Here is an 18,660-nt window from a genome sequence, read left to right on the forward strand (position 1 = left end):
ATAATGTGCAGGCCCCTCTCCTAATACAGGTGAGGGCAGGTGAGAGCAGCAGGATCCCAGCCTGGATGCTCAACCCCCGCTAGACCACCAGAAGGCCTCCCCACCCAGGGAGGTCCAGCCACTTCACATCTTGGGACTTCTTGGCTTAGTTTCCTGAGCAGCGCCTCAGTGACCTCCTACTCTGGAGCCAACCCCTGTGACCTTGTGGTTTGGTGGCCTCTGACCCTGGGATTCAGTCACCTGGATCTGTCTTCCCAGAAGTGTTCCAAGGATGATCCACTTGGAGAAGATACCTTGAGAGGCATAGTCATCAACTTGAGGTTCCCAGGTGACCCTCTGGTCGGTGGCAGGACTGGATGGGTCCCGTATGGCCCTGAGGTGTGGAACTAGGATGTTTGAGAAAGGAAGCTGCAGGAAACCAGGATTTGCCTTGACACGAGTGAGGTCTGCGCGACAGGGCCCTACACAGGGGTGCTTCAGGAGCTGACGGCCACCGAAGTTGTGGTGGAGGCCACTCATCTCGGGTGTTGTCAGGGACCCACCAAGGTGACCTTGAAGGCCTTGATGTTCGGACTTCCATTCATTAGGGCAAAGGAGAACATAAGCGTCTCCTTGGGGGTCAGGCCACTGAATACAAGTGCCCTGTGCTTTAGTTCCCACACGTGTGCACACCAGGGCCCAGGGGAAGAAGAGGCTCGTGCCGGGATAGCCATACTTCCCCTTGCTCTCATCTCTTGGGGACTTCACTGACGCTTGTCCCCCAGCTGCTACCTCCTAGGAACCTTGGATTCTTCCAGGTGTCTTATAAGAGTAGGGGCTGGGCTTCCCCAACCAGGTTACATTTCTCCAAGGAAGAACTTGGGGTTCACCTTACCCTAACCCATCCTGGAATTCCATCAGAGGCCTTGTAAAGAGGGGAAGACAGTGCACCTAAGTTTCTCTCTGGAAGCCCCAGCTTTGCCCAGTTGGAAGGGATAAAGCATGGGCGCTGATGGAGGCAATGGAAGCAGAGAGGGAGTGTGCGGGAACAGCGATTTGAGAATCACTGCAGGTGGGAGGGGACCACTGGGCACAGACTGGCATCTGTCCTTCCCTCCATCCTCCCGCAAATCAAGAAACCAGGCAGCGAGGCTCTGGGGGCTGCTTTTATGGGAACGACCTGACAGAGGGCATGGTCCGTACAAAACCGGGAACAATACATACATATATATATTATATACAGAGACGCAGTCCTGCGGAGGGCGGGACAGGGACGGCCACCAGCCGAGAAACCGGAAGCGCCCGCGGCCCCACCCACCTGGCCCCGCCCCCTCCGTCGCTGGGGCGTAGAAGTGCAAGGGCGGGGCACTGAGACAGCCAGCTCTTTCAGGGGGGTAGGGAAGCGGCTGGGGACGGGGGTGGGGGGGCGGAGAAATACTGATTGATGGTATGGTCTATTTATAGGGGACGAGGAGAAGCCAAACGGGTGGGACGGGGGTTGTCTGTTTAAAAAATGAACAAAAGCCCAGACTGGGGCAGGGGCATCGGAAAAGGGCAAAATTAGAGATGGATTCTGAAAGGGGAGGGGACCTGGGCAGGGGTCTCACCTCCCTTGGTCCAAGCCCCAATTTGGGGTTAAAGTGAGGAAACAAGTCAATTCCACTTAGAAAGCAGGCTGGCAGCAGGGCAGCCATGGTCTCCAAAAAGTTTAGTAGTAAAATTTTGCCCTCCAGTCAAAACATCGGAAGGGTGCAGGTGTGGGTGGGGTGAGGCTGAATCTCTGTGGTGTTAGTACAAGGCTTTCACGTGGGGCCCTGGCTCTCAGTAAGAAATGCTCCTTTGCCTAAGACCAGGGTCTCTGCAGCCAGGCCCCCTAAGCTGACCACCTCTCCTCCCTGGCATCTCCAGGCTTGGCCAGGAAACTGGACACCAGAGAGGCCACTGAACAGTTCCAGGAAGAGGCTATGGCTATTTGGCACCAGGGAAGGGCAAGGGGGAGGCACAAGGAGAAATTGAGGGCTGCTGCCCCCCTTTTTCTACTCTTACTCCCCTTTTCCCGAAGGATATGTGAGAAATCAGTGCAGGGCCAGGCCCAGCCTCCAGGCTCCGGGGTGGACTCTGTCCCTCCTGGGAGGGGAGACAGGGATGGGAGGAGGCGTGGAGGCAACCCCTCCCAGCAGGAGGATCAGAATGAAACAGAGACAGCACGATGATGGGGGAGCGGGAAGGGCCGGGAAGGTAGAATCTCAAGTCAAGGAGCCCTGTGGGCAGGGAGCAGCCTCCAGGTGGTGAAATGCTGGGAGAGCCCCCAGCCCCATTCCAGTCCAGAGACAAAGGCTGGAGGTTGTAAAGTCTGGCAGTTTGGTCTGCAGGTCCTTGTGTCTGTCCATCCACCACCCAGGCCGGCCCTCGGCATCCCTCGACCTCTGTGCCTCAGCCCCGTGGGGTAAGAAGGCGGCCATCCTTCCAGCCACCTGTCTGCCTGGGGCCACCATAACGGGGCCTGTGATATGGGCCCTCTGGTCCCTGAAGCTGGGGGAGGTGGGGCAGAGGGGTGGGGAAGTCGGGGCACCTGTCCCCAGGCTGGTAGGGGTTGGGGTGGAATATTGAGGACGGGGAGGGAGGACAATGGGAGAGGATTAATTATTGTCTGGTCAAGGAAAGATTCCTGTTAAGTAGAATTGGAATTCCTCAGTGTTTGCAGGTTTCCTTCCAGTTCTGAGATCTAGAAAACAAAGGGGAGAGCAGGTCAGGCCTGGGCACCAGGCAGAGGCCCTGCCCCTTCGGTCCCACTGGAGCGGATATGACCCTGCGCTCTCAGCCAGCAGCATGACTCCCCTTCTACCCTCCAGCGTCCAACGTGGGTGCTGCTCCCTCCACAAGGCCCGGCCCTCAGAGCATCCCTGGCCTACCTTGTCCAGGAGCTTGTCCATCTCCTCCTTCCTAGCCAGCTCCGACTCCTCCAGAACCCGGCGCTGTGCAGTCTCCTTCTTCAGGAACTCAATCTCCCTGGTGATCAGTGGGGGACAGGTGGTGGGTAAGGGTGTGTGGCCTGGCCGCCATCCAGGAAGTATCAGGGTCTTCAACCTTGTCCTCAGCTCTAACTGGACAGCTCTGCCCTCCCCCCGTTGTCAGGTCAGGGGTGCCCAGGTGTTCCCCATGCCTCTGGGCCCAGGTGCCGCCACCATGGGGCTCTCCAACTGCCGTGCTCTCACCTCCCTCAGCCGAGAATGGAGAGGGACTGCCACCAAAGGCCCCCCAGCGCTCCCTCGGTCCAGGACCCCCAGCCTCCAGCCCCCCTGGCCACATACTTCTGCTGGTAGTCCTTGATGAGGCGCTTGGCCTTGCTGTACTTGCGCTCCAGGGCCTGGTACTGGGCCTGGGTCTCCCGCAGGTGCTCATCCACAGCTTGGCACAGGCTCTGGGCCTCGCCCCAGTAGCCCTCCAGCTTCTCCATGCGCTCCTTGTTCTCCTCCACACTCTGCTCCAGCTGGGCCTTCTCCACCCGCCACCGCCCCTTCTCCTGCTCCAGGCTCTGCAGCTGAGAGCGGAAAGGGTGGCCCCGGGTTGGTGGAAGCTGGAGGGAGCCCAGGTGCACCCCACCCTGCACTGGTGCCAGAGCCTCTGGATGATCCCTGCAGACAGGAAGCCCACCACTCCCCAGCTACTAACTCTTACATGGCTGAGCCTGAGACCTGAAACTGGAGAGGGAAGAGGTGGGACCTCAGCCTCAGAGCTCCCAGCCGGAGTCCCTGACGCAGTACCACATTCCTAGAAGGCAGGAGGCTGGGTTAGTCACTGATTAGCTGCGACTTAGGGCAAGGCAGCTTCTGTCTTCAGTCTCAGTCTTCCGAGCTGTGGAACAGGAGTGATTCCTGACTTGCCAGGCCCACAAGGGCCTCAGTGAGGTGGTGGATTTGGAAGGTCACCATTGCCTCGTCCCCTCTCTGCACCTCTGGCCCTACTGACCAGTCCCTGCTTCTGTAGTGTCAATAGTCCTGGCTCCTCTCCCAGCTCCCAGGCCACCCCAGTGCAGCTGCAACAGCTCAGTCCTGCAGGCTCTGCTCTCTCTCTCTCTCACCTCCCACACCCCATTTGTGCACTCAGAGCCCTGAGTCCTGAGCTCCAGCCCAACATCACTTCCAACTCCTCGTAGGCACCATGCCCTAAGTCCAGCCCCACCCACAGATACCTACTGCCCCTTCCCTGTCTAGCATACCCCTGTTCAAAGGTGCCATCACTTCACCACCACCCCATCACCCAGCCCCAAGCCCCTGCCTGCTGCTCCACCTGTTGGCTGCAAACGCCAGTCGCTCTCTATGTTCCAGCCACACAGGTTTTCCTACAGATCCTCAGGCTTGCCAGCTTCCCTCCCAGCAAGCAGCATTTGCCCGTGCTCTATCCTCTGCCCGGAGCGCTCCCATCTCCCCTCCTCCTCGCCTCATCACTTCCCACTAGCTCATCCTTGGGTTGTCTGCTCAGAGTGTCACTTCCCCAGAGAAGTCTCCTGCGAGAATCTCCAACAGCACAGTTCCCTGCCCCCGGCCCCCCACCCCGAGCCCGGATCAGGTCTTGCTGCTTTAGGAGCTCAGCAACCCTGTCCTCTCCTACGAAGCCCCATGTCAACCTGTAACGATACTGTCATTGGTGTGCAGGCTCTAAGCTGCACGAGGGCAAGCATCTGCTTTTGCCCGTCACAGGAACTGAATAGCGCTGGGCACCGAGAAGGCACCCAACAGCTGTTTACTGATTGAAGCATGAACACACCTTCGACTCCCCCTCCCCTTCATGCTCTGCACCCACCCAGGAATGTGGCCTGCCATCTTGACCTCAGAAATGCAGCTCTGACCCACCCTTCCCTTCCATACCCTCTGCCACACTCCGGGCAGCCCTGGCCCACACAGGCCTTGAAGTTTCTTGGCCTCCAAGTCCTGTCCACCTACCCTTGTGACCTCTGCCTTCAAAGGCAGTGGCCTTCCCCCTTACGGCCCCCAGGTGGCCACAAGTCCAAGGCTAGGGTCCTGAGAAGGAAGTCAGGACACCGCGGCTACTGCCCACCCCCACCACCCAGTTCTGCTTCTACCTCTCCCCCACGGGAACGGCTGCTCCAGCCCACGGGCCTCCTCCCACAGGCAGCCTCTGAGCTCGAGCTCGTCTCCTGCCAGCGGTGCCTCTCCTCTGCCTCAGTCATCTAAACCCTGCCCTCCCCCCAACGCTCAGCCTCATGCTCTTCTCTCTCCATGCACAGTGGGTGCGGACCCACATGTGGGCGTGCACACATACGTGTACCTGGGTACACTGTGTTCCCATGGCTCTGTGTACACTCGCCTCTCCCCACCACACTGGAAACCCCGCGGGAGCTGGGACTCCTAATGTCTAAGCCCAGCAGGGGCCCAACGCAGATGTTTAATATAAAGTCTGTGCATCTCCATGCCGGCGAGCATTAGCATCCAACGTGCTCGTGTGGGTGTATGAGCATGGTGCATATGCGTGGTTGTGTGTGTCATGTGTGTGTCACCATCTGGGAGCACCAGCATCTCTGTGAGAAGGTACATGCCCTGTGACAATCTACTGCGCGATGGTTGTGCCTGAGCGTCTTCTAACAGAGCAGTGCAGAGAGCATCTATATATCCAGGCTGAGGTACCTGGGTGTAATGTCACATGAAACAAGGGTCCAGCATCTCCGTGTTCTGTCTCTGTAGAGCAGGTGCTTGGGTGGATGGCTCTGTGGGTATTACGTGCCTGGGGTCTGGGCTGGTGTGTGCCTATGTGTATCTCTGGGCAGTCTGCATTTATCACTGGCCCTGTATGTAGAGGACGCACGTGGAACAACATGAAGACATCCAGAGTGTAAGTTAGTGTGCTTCAGTATAATACTGTAGCTAACTGTACCTTTTACTGAGCACCTGTGATGTGTCAGACACCGCGCTAAGGACTTTCCACATATTATCTCATTTAATCGTCACAACGATCCTATGGTGTTGGTACTATTATGACCCTATCTTATCGGTGAGGAGACTAAGACACAGAGCAGCAAGTGAGTGGTGGAGCAGATGGGTCCAGAGCTCAAGCTCCTATTACTGCCCTCCCTTGCCTCCGAATAGCTTGCCCTATAGTGCCTGCGATTGGCATATGGTAGGCAAGTGTCAGTGTGTCCAGGCACGAGGGTGGAAGACTCTCCCTCCAGCCCTCAGACCCCGTTCCTCCCTGTTCCACACACCCCCTCACCTTTCTTTTCAGCTGCTGGATCTCTGCCTCAGTCACAGCGTGCTTGATCTGGAGCTGTGGGGGAGAGGGGCAGGCGCTCAGCGCTCGTGGGGGTAGGCAGAGCTGCAGGGAGGGAGGCTGGCCTGCCTTCACCCTCCACCACCCCGAGGACCCTCTCCTCCCACCTCCTTGAACTTATGCACCAGCTTCTCGGGCTCCATGTCGACAGGGGACAAGGCATCCTCATTCTCCGCCAACTCAAACACCTCGATGGCCATCTCGCCCCCTGGGAACGTGGGGCTCAGCTCCTCATCCTCATCAGTGGCATACTCTCCTGTCTGCGAAGGAGATAGGATGCCATGTACCCTGCCCATCCCAGCCTCCCTCAGGCCTGACAACCAGGGCTTAGACTGGCAATAGTCTGCCCCTGTCAGACTTGAGCCACTTATGGGGTTTGGTTCATGCCTCCCTCGTCACACTGGGGCCCGTATCAGAGGCATGGTTTATGTCTTCCCCTGAAGGCATGGGTAATTCCCCCATAAGACTGTGACCCCTGAAGAAAAGCCTGTGCTTTCCCCCCCAAACTATGGGTCCCCTGAGGTCTGGAGCTGTCTTCTTCCTCTGATTATATCCCCTGAGGTTAGGGGCTATGTCTTCCCCTCAGAGTGGGAGCTCTTTGGAAAACTCTATTTTGAAGAAAGAGGGTGTGACTCCTCCATGAGACTCGGGGTTCATGGAGGGAAGGGTCTGCATCACCTCCCTCAGACTGGGGGCTCCCCTAGGATAGGGGATGATGCTCTGGGCTTCTTCACAAGGCCTAAGAAAGGTGTAGAGGCAGAGGACGGCTGTAAACCTCCATCCAGCCACCAGGGGGCGATGAGGCTGGCAGCCAGGCCAAGAGTCCCTACCTCCTCATCATCCTCTCCATACTGGGCGTATCTCTGCTCCATCATCTCCCGCTGCCACCGCTCCTGTTCCAGGGTCTGCTGTATTAGCTGAGCCACCTCGCTCTGCTCGCCAGGCCGCTCCCGGCCGATCATAAACCTGCAGGGGCACCAGTGTCATCCCCTTTGCCTCCGTCCTCAGCTGGGTAATGCCACCATCCTCCGGGCCGGTACTCCTCTCTCCACACCCAGGCCCTCCCAGGGGAGGTGAAATGAGAGGGCTGAGTACTGCAGAATGTTAATAATAAATGCGGGAGCTGGGGGCCCTTATTGGGTTTCCTTCCCAGGAGAGGCAATGGCCCACTAGCCCTCCTCCTGGCCAGTTTGGGGGAGGGGCGATGGTAGCCAGAATTCACGTTGGGCTGCAGGGGACATGAATTCAGGAGCTGCCAGTGTAGGGGTTCTGACCCCACCACGTGGGAGGAAACAAGACGGGATGGCGAAGCTGGCCCAGCCCGGGAGGGCAGGGGCTGTGGAGGGGTATCCTGCATTCGCTATAAGGCCCTGAGCTTCAGGAAGGGGCGGGATGATGCTGACTGGAGATTAGGATGGAGAGGAAACAGTGGAACTTCCAGGCACCAGCCCCTCCTCTCCGTGGCCACCCACATCCTGTTTCTCTCCACCACCCTTTCCTGGTGGCAGTGCCCCTCTTGGAGGGGGCAGGGAGTGGTCCCTAAAGGGTTTGCCAGAGAGGGACACAGGGAGGTTCTAACGCAACCCCCTTAATCGACAGGCCAGGGAGGAAGTGCACCCAGGATTACGCAGGGCAGGTGAGGAGGAAGGGATGAAATGCCCAGTGGAGCGACCCCAACTGGCCTGGTGTTCTCCCTGTACATCTTGGTTCTTCAATGAATGAGTCAGGACAGGCAGGGGGAAGAACGAGCCCAAGAGGCCAGTTTGGAGGTGCTGGGGACAGTGGGCCTTGAAGCCCAAGTGCTGGTGGCCAGCAGTGGTCAAGGGCTCAGGAAGCGAAGGCAGGCCAGGCAGGGGACATGGGCACAGCAATTCCTTTGGGCAGGAGGCAGTGGGATGTCGTTTACAAGCTGGGCCACCCAGAACCTTGATTGTGTGTGCCGGGCAAGTAGATACAGTGGCCAAATGAGGGCCGAGCCTCCCGCCTGCTCCCACTCCCCGCCCTCCCTGCCCTCCTGGGCCTCACCGCACGCGGCCCTTGGTGTTCCGGAGCACAGAGGCTGCGAAGCTCTGGGTCACTCCCACCAGACTGGTTCCGTCCACCTCCACCAGGAGGTCATTCACCTGGATCCTAGGGGAGGTGACATTGGTTAGGGGGGTCATGAGGCGAACTGTGGTGCTGGGGGCGAGGTGGCCCCCTTCCCATCAGAAACTCAAGGCTCAGTCCCCACAGGGATCTGGTACTTTGTCTACCTGCATAAAATGCATGAGGCCTAAGGATCAGGTACCAGCCAGACTCACCTGTGGGCAGAGACCTGGGCAAGCAAAGCACACTCAGGTCTCCAGGACCAGGAGTGGTGGCAAGCTCCCTTCCCATGACAATCACACTCTTGGCTCCTCCCCCATCACACCCGACAGAGCAGTGTGACAGCCACAGAGCTCATCACCACCATGCGTACCAGCGAGAGCCCGCAGCCTCTCACACATACACGTTTGCACAGACCTGAGTCTAAAGATTTCCTTCCCACTGTTTAAGGCCTGCATAACACACTTGTGTTCACGTTCTGTCCCAAAGGGTCCCCTCAACCAGATGTAGGTGCACAGCCCCCAACACATTCCAGCTGTGGCGCTGGAAGCCCTTGTTCTCCACATGAGAGGGATGGGGGTGGTCCAGCCTGGCCAGCTGAAGGGACCCCTGACCCCATTCTTCCTCCACAGCCACCTCCCCCGGAGCTCCGGGCCTTCTCTCAGGGCTCCCATGTGGAAGCGGAGGACAGAGCCTATTGTAAACACTTCACCTCCACACGCCTCGCGTGTGAGCACAAGCTCGTGGACACACACTCTACTTGCACACATGCTCCCCAAGCTGCCAACCAGGGGACTACAGGAAAGGTTCTGGAAAGCCCACATGAGGTGGGTAAGTAAAAGAGTAGGGACTCTCATCTTCCTTTTCACTGTCCTTTGTCCCTGCCTCATGCAGAACGCCCCCAGAATGAGGCATCATCACATCTAGCAACATGACCCCGAAGTCACCCAGCCCTCACAGGGATACCCACTTGCCTCTGTCACATGGAAGGGGTCTGGGTCTGGAGGAACCACAACAAGGCACCCCCGACGTCAACCTCCAACTTAAGACAACCTTGCCCTAAAGCCTGTCCCACTTCCCTGCTGCAATCCGCGTGCAGCGGAGCGGTGCACAGAGGCATCACTGGGCTTCCCAGGATTCCCGGAAGCCTCCCAGAACCTGATGACCCAGATAACCCCTCCGGTCTCATATGCCAAAACACAGGCACACACGCCCACACGCCCACAAGCAGCAGTTTCCTCTCCAGGCACACGCCCACCAATCCTTCTAGCCACACCATACCCCTGGATCCCCTTGCTCTCCAGGCTGCGGCCATAACCACCTGCTTTTAGTCCCTTGCCTCAAGCCTCCTGAACATGATACTCTTTTAGGCTATCTTCTGTTCATCCTTCAGGTCTCAGCGCCTAGGACACTTCCTCCAAGAAGCCTTCCCTGATACCCAGAGAAGTCAACCCCTCCTTTTTATGCCTTCATGGCACCCTGTATTTTTCCTCCCTGTCACTATTTTTTGGGTGTCCACTTGACAGTCTCACCACATGACATGCTTCGAAGGGCAAGGTCCTCATCACCGACTCCCCAGGACCTGGCACCAGCCCTAGCGCAGTCAGGGACTGGGTGCTTGCTGAATGAAGGAAAGCACGTGCAAATGCACTCCACCAGGCACATGGCCTCCACGCTCCTGCTCTCCCTACCATGGCCCGACACCTCCCCCAAAACCCAAAACCAGCCCCCATATTTAGCCCCCCCGAGAATGCAAGCGCCCTGAGAGAGGGGCTTCCACCTGTCCTGTTCACTGCTGCTGCACGAACATCTGAGCCCCACACAGGCAGTGGCTCGTCCCGGCTCAGTGGCCTGCCCTACAGAAGATGGCTGGTGGGGAAGGGAGAGGCGGTACCTGCCATCCCGATGGGCTGCGCCGCCCTCAGTCACAGTCTTGACGAAGATGCCCAGCTTCTCCAGGCCCATGTCTGCCCCGGCGCCCATGCCGATGATGCTGATGCCCAGGCCCTCGGAGTCTGTGGAGCAGAGGGCGGTGAGAAGGCGGTGGGTGGCGGGGCATGGAGGGAGGGATGAGGAACTCTAGCTCAGGGCTTACAGGAGACAGAGTGCGAGCTGCCCCCAACCCTCACTCTGGAGCATGGCCCTACCTAACCTCAGGGACAGTCCCCCATGCTCGGGAGTGTCCCACCATTAGGGAAGGGGTGCGGTTTCGTCTACCTTCTCTGCCAAGTTAACTAGGATGCTATTGGGCCACTCCCTGCCCTTTGTCCACCCAAAGAACGGATGGGCAGCAGGGCCTGCTGAGGGTGACTGACATGGGAGGGCCAGAGACGACTGTGTGTGCAGATGAGGGTGTGTGGAAGGATCGAGTGGGGGCAGTGGCACGGGCTCGTCTTCTCTAAGCGGTCTCAACCACGCGCACTGCCTCAATGACCAAAGGCCCCCGCTCTTCTCTCCCCTCAGGCCCACTCCCCTCTCCACAGCTGCCCCCGGCCCTGGTCCCATGGGCCTCTGCCACCCAAGCTCATGATCTCCCCCCACAAACAGGCTCTTCCTGTCTGCCACGCCCTCATGGGGTCTGGGAGCCACCCGGACTCCTCCCTCCTGGTCACAGCCTCTGCCCAAGCCAAACCACCACCAGACCCTGCCCAGTCGACCTCTCTGGGACCTCACGAGTCCACCCACTTCCCGCACGGCCATCACCCTGCCCACACCACAGTGCTCTTAGAGCCTTTCTCCCCACATCACAGCCTGGAGCGGTCTTTCTGGATGGAATACCTTTCCCACACCTAGCAAAGGCGTCCAGTCCATCTTAGAAATAACGTCCCTCACGTGGTTTCTGAGGCTTTGTTTGCACTCCCTTCTTCCCCTCACTATCCAAATGCAGCCCAGCCTGTCCTCTCTCTTTCCTGCACACTCCCCAGAATGCCTCCTCTTCAGAGCTCAACTCAAGCATCACTTCCTTGGGGAACCCCCGATCCCCTGGGTCTGTTCAGGTCTCCTGTAAAATGCTGCCATTTTGGCCCCCCCCATGCCCCCCCAGCACTATCACGGTGCACAAGGGCACAGTTGCACATGACTGTTGCATCCACGTCTGCCGCCCCCATAGATCTCCCATCATGCCTGGCCAGCGCACAGCCCAGGGAGCCCACGGCGTTCGCGGGAACCTGGCAACCGAAGGAGCACACAGGCCTGGTGGTGGGAGCTGGGAGCTGGACTGGAGTCCACGTGGCTGTGGCAGCAGTGCTGATGGGGGCCCAGGGCGGAAGCTGCAGCCAGAGAGGGACTCCCGGGGCCAGCCCTGGCCTCTCACCCTTCTCCAGCTCCACCGGGAACAGCTCCAACCTCTCCACCCGCTTCTCCAGTTCATACTCCGCAGAGGCCGCCATGGGGTCCACATCCTCGTTTCGACGATCGTAGTCCTCGTTGGAGTAGGTGCTGAACACCTGGGGAGGGGGCCGCTTGTCAGAGGGCAAGGGCAGAACTGGCTCGGGGAGGCCAAGAGGGCAGGTTGTGCTACCCACCGATGCTCCCCCCCTACCACAGGCTTTCTCCACCCCACACAGGTCGAGGTAAGGCCTCCCCCAGCCCTACGATAGCCCCAGCTTGGAGCGATGGTCCTTCTAGTTCTGATGCCCATGGGGCAAGAGAGAAAGGGACACAGCTTTGTCCACTCCACACCATTATATTCTCTTCTGCAACCCAGATGGCATAAGCGTTGCCCGTTGTAGAAGGAAAGGAAGGGCTGCGCTGGTGGAAATGTCAGACTCCGGAACCCAGGTCCCCAGGTCAGGGAAAAACACATAGACAAGGGCGAACAGAAAGTGAGAGATGAGGCCCTGGCCAGATGGCTCAGTGGGTTAGAGTGTCGTCTCGATATGCCAAGGATGTGGGCTCGATCTCTGTGAGGACACATGCAAGAAGCAACCAACAAATGTGAAAATAATGGAACAATAAATCAATGTCTCTCTCTCTCAAATCAATAAATAAAAATGAAAAAAAAGAGATGAGGGAGAGCCAGGCTGAGGTGAGGGTGGACAAAGACACAGACGGCAGAATAGTGGAAGGAACAGGTTGAGCAGGAGAAGAGGGGAAGAGGAGGAGGGGAGAAAGAATGGAGATGCTGAGGATGCCAGATGGGGAGAGAGGAGGGAGCGGGTGTGAGACACAGTGAGGGGGTGGGGAGCAGGAGAGACAGGGATGAAGAGGCAGAGGGGCACCCAGGACCGAGCTGACACGACCCTGAAGCCGAGGCCAGGGTTGGGGAGGGAGGCAGGAAGGAGCACCTCCACCCTCGTGCAGAAAGGGCAGGCTTTCCACCTGAGGCGGGAGAGAACCCCATGGCCCGGCCAGCATGGCCAGGCCTCGGTCTCCCTCCAGGACCACGGCTCTCCTCTGTGAGGTTGGCCCCTACCCCCAGTGCCCTGGGCCCTGGTGAGACAAGGATATGGGGGAGGTGGCAGCCCTCTGACACTGTCCCCAGTGAATCCAGCCTTCGTGGTCGCCCCAAGGCCAGCTCTGCTTTGTTGTCCCCCTGCTCTTCTGCTGTCACTGCTTCCCATGTCTCTCAGCAAGAGGAGGCTCCCCCAGCCCTACCCTCCTCCAAAGAACAGGGGAGACAGGCAGGGGCTCTGCGGGAGTGCCTAATTCTGGGCCAGGCAGGGAGGCCCCAGTGGGAGGTTAATGAGCGCCATGTAGGGTGCCGAGCTTCAATGCCCGCAGCCACAGGTTGGGTACGCGGGGGCGAGGAAAGGTGGGCGCAGCTGTCAGGGGGCTGGACCTGAGGCCTGAGATGCTGGAGTGGGCGCTGTCTGCTCCAAGGCACCTGATAGGGCCCCCTCTCCTCCAGGGTCCCACGAGCACCTGGCAGTACTCCTGTGTCTCAGCTTCACGTGGGCTCCTCGGTGTCCTCCCCCGCCCACCCCAGAGGCCCCCTCCCAGGGTGAGGTTCGCAGGACTAGAGGCCCGGCTAGGGGAGGGGGTTATGTGACCACTTAACTCACTGTCCTCAATTTCACAGCATCAGGGAAACCCAAGCTCAGGCCCTTAAAGCTCATCATCAGTTGTGCAGCGGGCAGTTGGCCTGCCCTCCTGACACCCGGCCAGCAGCCTCTGAGCCCCCTGGAGGGGGGGCCGCCCCGCCTGCACGTGGTGCAAGATGCCAGGTCCGCTGCCCTGTGTTAGCCAGCAGAAGGGCAGGGTGAGACTGCACCCAGCTGGGCCCTGGTGGTTGGGTCACCTGTGACTTTGTCCTCCTTGCACACATGCCCCAGGCCCCAGGACAGGAGCTGGTGTGAGCACGGACCGGCAAACTGGCTTTGAACCACTTTTGCATCTCAGTCAGGATCCCTTTATCCCTCAGTCTTTGCGGCGGCCTGGGTCACCAAACCCCTCCCCCCACGCACGTGTATGCAAGTGTGCGCACACTAACACACATGCACAGTGACCTCTAAAACACCCTCACAGCCTGGGTTTTGCCCTCATCCTCTTTGTAAATGCTGCCCCTCTGCGGGAAACCCAGGCCTCGGGCTCAAGGGCCCCAGGCGGCTGGTCGCACTGCCCACCATGATGCGCCAGCCAATCAGAGGGCCCGGGGCCCAGGCCCCTGCCCCAGGTAACAATCTGGCACTGGGCTCTCTGTCCTCAGCCATAAAGGCAATAATTGGGTCATCAGCAGGACACAAGGCCCTGGACTTAGTATCAGTGCAGGCTGGGGGCAGGGACAGGAAAAATGGGGACTGCTGCCCAGGGTGGAGAGGAAGAAATCCCCTGCAAGGTCAAAAGTCAGACACAATAAGGCAGCGCCACAGGCCACTGGCTCCCACACTCAGGCCGGCAACAGTCACCAGGGAGTCAGGAGCACTGCTCCAAATCGTGCGCTATTTTTTACCCAAAAATCAGGGTAAGGTGTCAAATATAGACAGTCAGAGGCCCGGGACTGAAAGACCAAATTCCACCTCCGAGGGGATCAGGCGGCTCAGAGAACTGGTGGAGTTGGTGATGGGGTCCTGACTTCTCTCAGTGGTCCCTACTCTCTTCCTTAGTGTCGCAAGAAACACCATAATCCTCAGTTCCCTCCAGGATCTCGGCGCCTCAGGGCAAGGGAAGGGTCGAGAAAGGACTTCTAAGGTCATCTTGGGGAAGGGGCTGGCCTGGCGGGAGTAGCACCTTCCAGGACTCTTGTTGAGAGGGACAGGTTAAGATACTCTGGTGGGTGAGGGGAAGCCAGGAGAGCCTCAGTGTCCAGGTGGAGTTATGGAAACCACTAGCAAACAGATAGGTTTGACTAAGGAGAGGTAGAGGCAGGATTCAGACCAAGGCAAGTCCAGGGGCTTGGCCCTCCCATACACCAGACTGGGCCACTGACCCACGGGTGGTAAGAGTCATCTAGGCTGAATGTGGCAGTTAAAAGTGGACGGGGGAAGGAAGTGGCGGCGGCGGTGGGGGGGGGGTGGCCTGAGGTTCTTCAGTCTCCCCAGGGAAGGCCTCCCCTCCTCCGCAACCAGCAGGTTCCAGAGGAACTCAGGGCACTGGTGTGATCAACAAAGCGATCACCAAGAGTGGTGGTGGGGATGGGAGGGGACAAACTGAGAGACCCCAGAAGGGGCAGCCTCCATCCCTCTTCCAGAGAATGTGACAAGAGCGCCTCCAGCCTGCTGAGGCCATGGGAGCCTGTCCTATTGAGCAGTCAAGAGCAAAGGCATGCAGGCTGTTGCCAGGTTCCCTGGGGGTTTTCCAGCCCCACCCTCTCCTCCCTGACCTGCTGAAGGCCTGGCCCACCCCTTAGGGCAACGCAAAGTGCCTATTCCCTGAAAACCCAACACTTCCTCCTGGCCCACACAGACCCCAAGAAACAGGGCCCTAGCCCCGGCCTTCCCCCCACCTCCAGTCATATGGCCACAGGCCAGCTCATCCTCAAAGAACTGCTTCCCTCTTTCACTTCTGCAAAGTTGGGGTGGGGGCTACAGACAGGATGGAGGAAGGGCTACCTGTACCTTAGTTTTGATAAGTTCCTGGCTCCTCCCTCCCACAGCCCATACAACTCCTATAGAGGGAAACGCAGGGAGTGATTCTGGGCTCCCCTGACACCCTCCTGCCCAGAGTAGGGTGAAGACCGATGTGGGGAGGCTCTCCTGACGACACACTTGGACGGGCACGCACACATCTTCCCACCACCCAAGCCTTTGCCTCTGGCACCTCTGCAGGAAGAATGTCTGGGAGGGAAAGGGAAAGCAGGTGTCTCAGGACCCCTGAGGGGCAGGGCTTGTGAGGCGTGAGCGCTGGGCGGGGCAGCAGGCAAAGGAACCTAAGGACAGGTCTTGGCAGGCCACCACTCCCTTCCCCGCCGCCCCCCTGCCCCCCCGCCCCCGTCTCAGGCCTGAAAATTACCCCTTTCTGACAAACAGCTGGAACTCCCCCACACCCCCCTCAGGGTGGTAACTTCTGGGAAGGGGGCAGAGTGGAAGGGGCTGACTCAGCCTGCCAAACCCTGCTGGCGCTGGCGAGGTGGGGGGTGACAGCGTGCACTTGATGGGGGGGCGCGGGGGCGGAAGCGGGGCTCACTCACTTGGATCGGAGCTGTGCTGAAATGGATCTTCCGGCTTGGAGCCGGGTCCTCTTCCTCCGACAGCCCCGGGATCTCCACGCACCCCGACTCGGGCTCATAGGGAGGCTCCCCATCCTCCTCGTCGTCTTCATCGTCCTCCTCCAGGGCACTGCCCCCAGAGTCCTCCCCCAGACCACTGTAGGCGCTCACGTCTACCAAGTCTGCCTCCGAGAAGTCCTCCTTCTTGGACTCATCTGCCTCCTCCCGGGCCACATCCGGGGCCCGGCCATTGCCCACCCCTCTCTCAGGCGCCGCCAGGGTCGCCGCCTCTTTCTCGGGGGCCGCTTGGGCCTTCTGCTCTTCGGGTGCGGGGCTGGCTGTGGTTGCCAAGGTGCTGCCATTCTCCAGGGCCGCGTGGACCGTCACCTCCGCCTGGATCACCTCCCCAGGCGCCGCCTCGGCCTCCGACTCCCCGCTCTCCTCCACCTCCACCGGTTTAATCTTGCGCACCTCCCGGGGCTTGGGGGGCGGCCGGGCGGGAGCCACTCGGTGCTGCGGGGGCTGCTGCCCTCCGGGGCCGCGCTCTTTCTCGGCTGGGGCATCCCCCGACGGGGCGGGCGGTGGGGGCGGCGGCTGGAACACCCGAGACCGCTTACTGACCAGCTTCGAGTTGACCTGGGGAGCCCCGGTGGCCACGGCCCTGGGGAGCCCGGGTCCGCGGTGGAGGCCGGTTCTCGAGTCGGCCTTCTCAAAAACGGCGCTGAGCTGGCTGACCGTCGGCGACACGGCGTCGGCGTCCAGCTTGTCCAGAGCCTCGGTGCTCCCGTTAAAGCGCACCACGACGTCCAGCTTCCGGTCCTGCAGGCCCGCGCGCTCCTGCCTCAGCAGCCGCCGCGCCGCCGCCTCCTTGTCGCCGCCCGCGGCCGCCGGGACGCTCCGTTCGAATAGCTTCCGCGTCTCCTGCAGCCGGGACGGCGGGTGCGGCGGCGGCGCGGGCTGCGTGGAGGGCGCGGGCTTGGAGTCGAAGCGGCTCACACGCTCGGACACGCTGGTGCCCAGCTTGAGCAGGGCGCTGTGGTCCACGTTCTCGTTCAGGCTGCTGGCCCTGGGTAGCGACAGGCGCACGCCGCGCTCCGACGCCCGCGGGGCCTCGGTGGGGCCCGCGCCGCCGCCCGCCTCTCCCGGCGGCCCCGCCGTGGTGCCCATCTGCAGGAACATACTTTTGATGCGGTGGACGTTGGAGCCATATTTCTTGTGGTGGGTTGCCTTGGGTGCATCGTCGGGCCCGGGCGCGTCGGGCGGCTTCAGCGCTTGGATGCCCGCTTCATAGGCGCTGCGGTGCGGCGAGGCGCTCCGGAGGGGACCCCCGGGCCCCCGCGGCTCCGTCTTCATCATGGTGGGGGGAGCCGGGTTCGCATGCCCCCGCTTCCCGCTCCCCCCCTCCAACAGGCGGCTGGCCAAGTCGGGACCACCGCCCCCTCCCCCCCGAGAAAAGAAACCCCGAAAGGCCTTTTATAGGCTCCCCGCAAAAGCAAGCTGCCAAAGACAGTTAAGGCCGCTTAAAAAAAATGGGGGGAAAAATCCCTCCGAGCGCCTTGTGTGGGTCGCCTCCCCCAATCAAGCTGCCAAAGACAGCCAGCCCCTCTTCCAAAGCCCCAGCAGCCTGGTCCGGTCACCTCCCAACCAAATTAGAAAAGCGGCGGCGGGGCTGGTGGGACCGCGCGCCCTGCCCGCGAAGCAGCGGCAGAGGCGCCGGCTCACATCGTCCGAGGCGGTGTCAGCGGGGCTGGCAGCCCGGGCGCCCCCCACCCCGGCCAGGGACCTTGGCTCTCGGGGGGCCCGGCACCCCAGCTCCCATGGCTGCTCGGCCGTCCCGGGCCGTTCCGCCGCCGCTCCACCCTCCCTCCCTCCCTCCCCCCCGTGCCCCGAGCCTCGGTCTTTCTCTGGCTCTGCCCGAGCGGCGGCTGCCCAAGATCGAGCGGCTGCCCTTCTCGCCGCCGCCGCTGGGGAACTGGCACCTCTGGGTCCTAGAGGGATCGGATTTCCGGGGCCGGCGTTTGTGAGCCCTCCCCTTCCCCTCCACCCGGTCGTATCCCCTCCGGGTTCCTCGCTGGTCCCTCGCCGACAGCCTTCCGCTGACCCTAGCCCCTGGCCAGTCGTTTTCACCGCTTCCATCCCGACCTCTGACTGCAGCTTATCACAGCCCACATAACCGCACCCCCACTATATATTGAGGGGAGGCAATCCAGCCACAGTGCCCTCAGTGCTGCCTCTTTTCACTCCAAAAGTCGTGGAGAGGGGCAACGGATTATTTCCTTCAGGGTCTTTGAGCCCCCGAGTATGGTTCAAGGCCATCAGCAGCAAAGTCTCTCCAGGATTTTAAATTAAAAAAAATTCAGATATGTGGGCCCTCCCCAAACTTTGTGAAGCAGATTCTCTGCGGCCTGGCCCCGGAATCTGCATTTTCAACAACTTCCCATAGGGAACCTTTTGTACCCACCCTCTAAGTTGTGAAACCTTGGCCCCAGTGTTGCTGGCCTTGTGGTGGAGGAAGAAGGGAACTGGAGAAAGGAAATGGTCCTCATCACCCAAACTGGCCTTTTTCCCTTTGGAAGTCTGAAGACCGTGCCCTGTCACTTGCCTGCTTTGCCCCTTAGCTAAACAGGAGGGGGCAGATCCCTGTCTTCATGCCCCTAGTAGCATCTTGCCTCTCATACGGAAAGCAGGAATTTTGGAGGAGCTATTCTGGAGGCCTGGGGACAAAG

At 60.1% G+C, this 18,660-nt stretch overlaps 1 protein-coding gene across 2 annotated transcripts; it reads right to left on the minus strand.

The window, feature by feature from the left end:
• Positions 1-1,139: 1,139 nt before the first annotated feature.
• Positions 1,140-17,785, minus strand: PPP1R9B (protein phosphatase 1 regulatory subunit 9B). Of its 2 annotated transcripts, none has more exons than XM_054585386.1 (10): positions 15,917-17,785; positions 11,663-11,795; positions 10,244-10,364; positions 8,290-8,394; positions 7,095-7,230; positions 6,390-6,524; positions 6,208-6,261; positions 3,291-3,520; positions 2,892-2,988; positions 1,140-2,704 (listed from the first exon to the last, which is right to left on the minus strand). In XM_054585386.1, exons 1-10 carry the CDS (start codon positions 17,288-17,290, stop codon positions 2,651-2,653), a joined length of 2,439 nt encoding a protein of 812 aa, XP_054441361.1. In that variant the 5' UTR covers positions 17,291-17,785; the 3' UTR covers positions 1,140-2,650. The 2 variants fall into 2 exon arrangements, with proteins under 2 accessions (XP_054441361.1, XP_054441360.1); XM_054585385.1 differs by having other exon boundaries at positions 6,372-6,524.
• Between the last annotated feature and the right edge of the window lie 875 nt (positions 17,786-18,660).

Source organism: Pteronotus mesoamericanus, unplaced genomic scaffold, assembly GCF_021234165.1.
Source record: "Pteronotus mesoamericanus isolate MK-2021 breed Mesoamerican mustached bat unplaced genomic scaffold, CSHL_Meso_final contig_84, whole genome shotgun sequence".
NCBI lineage: Eukaryota > Metazoa > Chordata > Mammalia > Chiroptera > Mormoopidae > Pteronotus > Pteronotus mesoamericanus.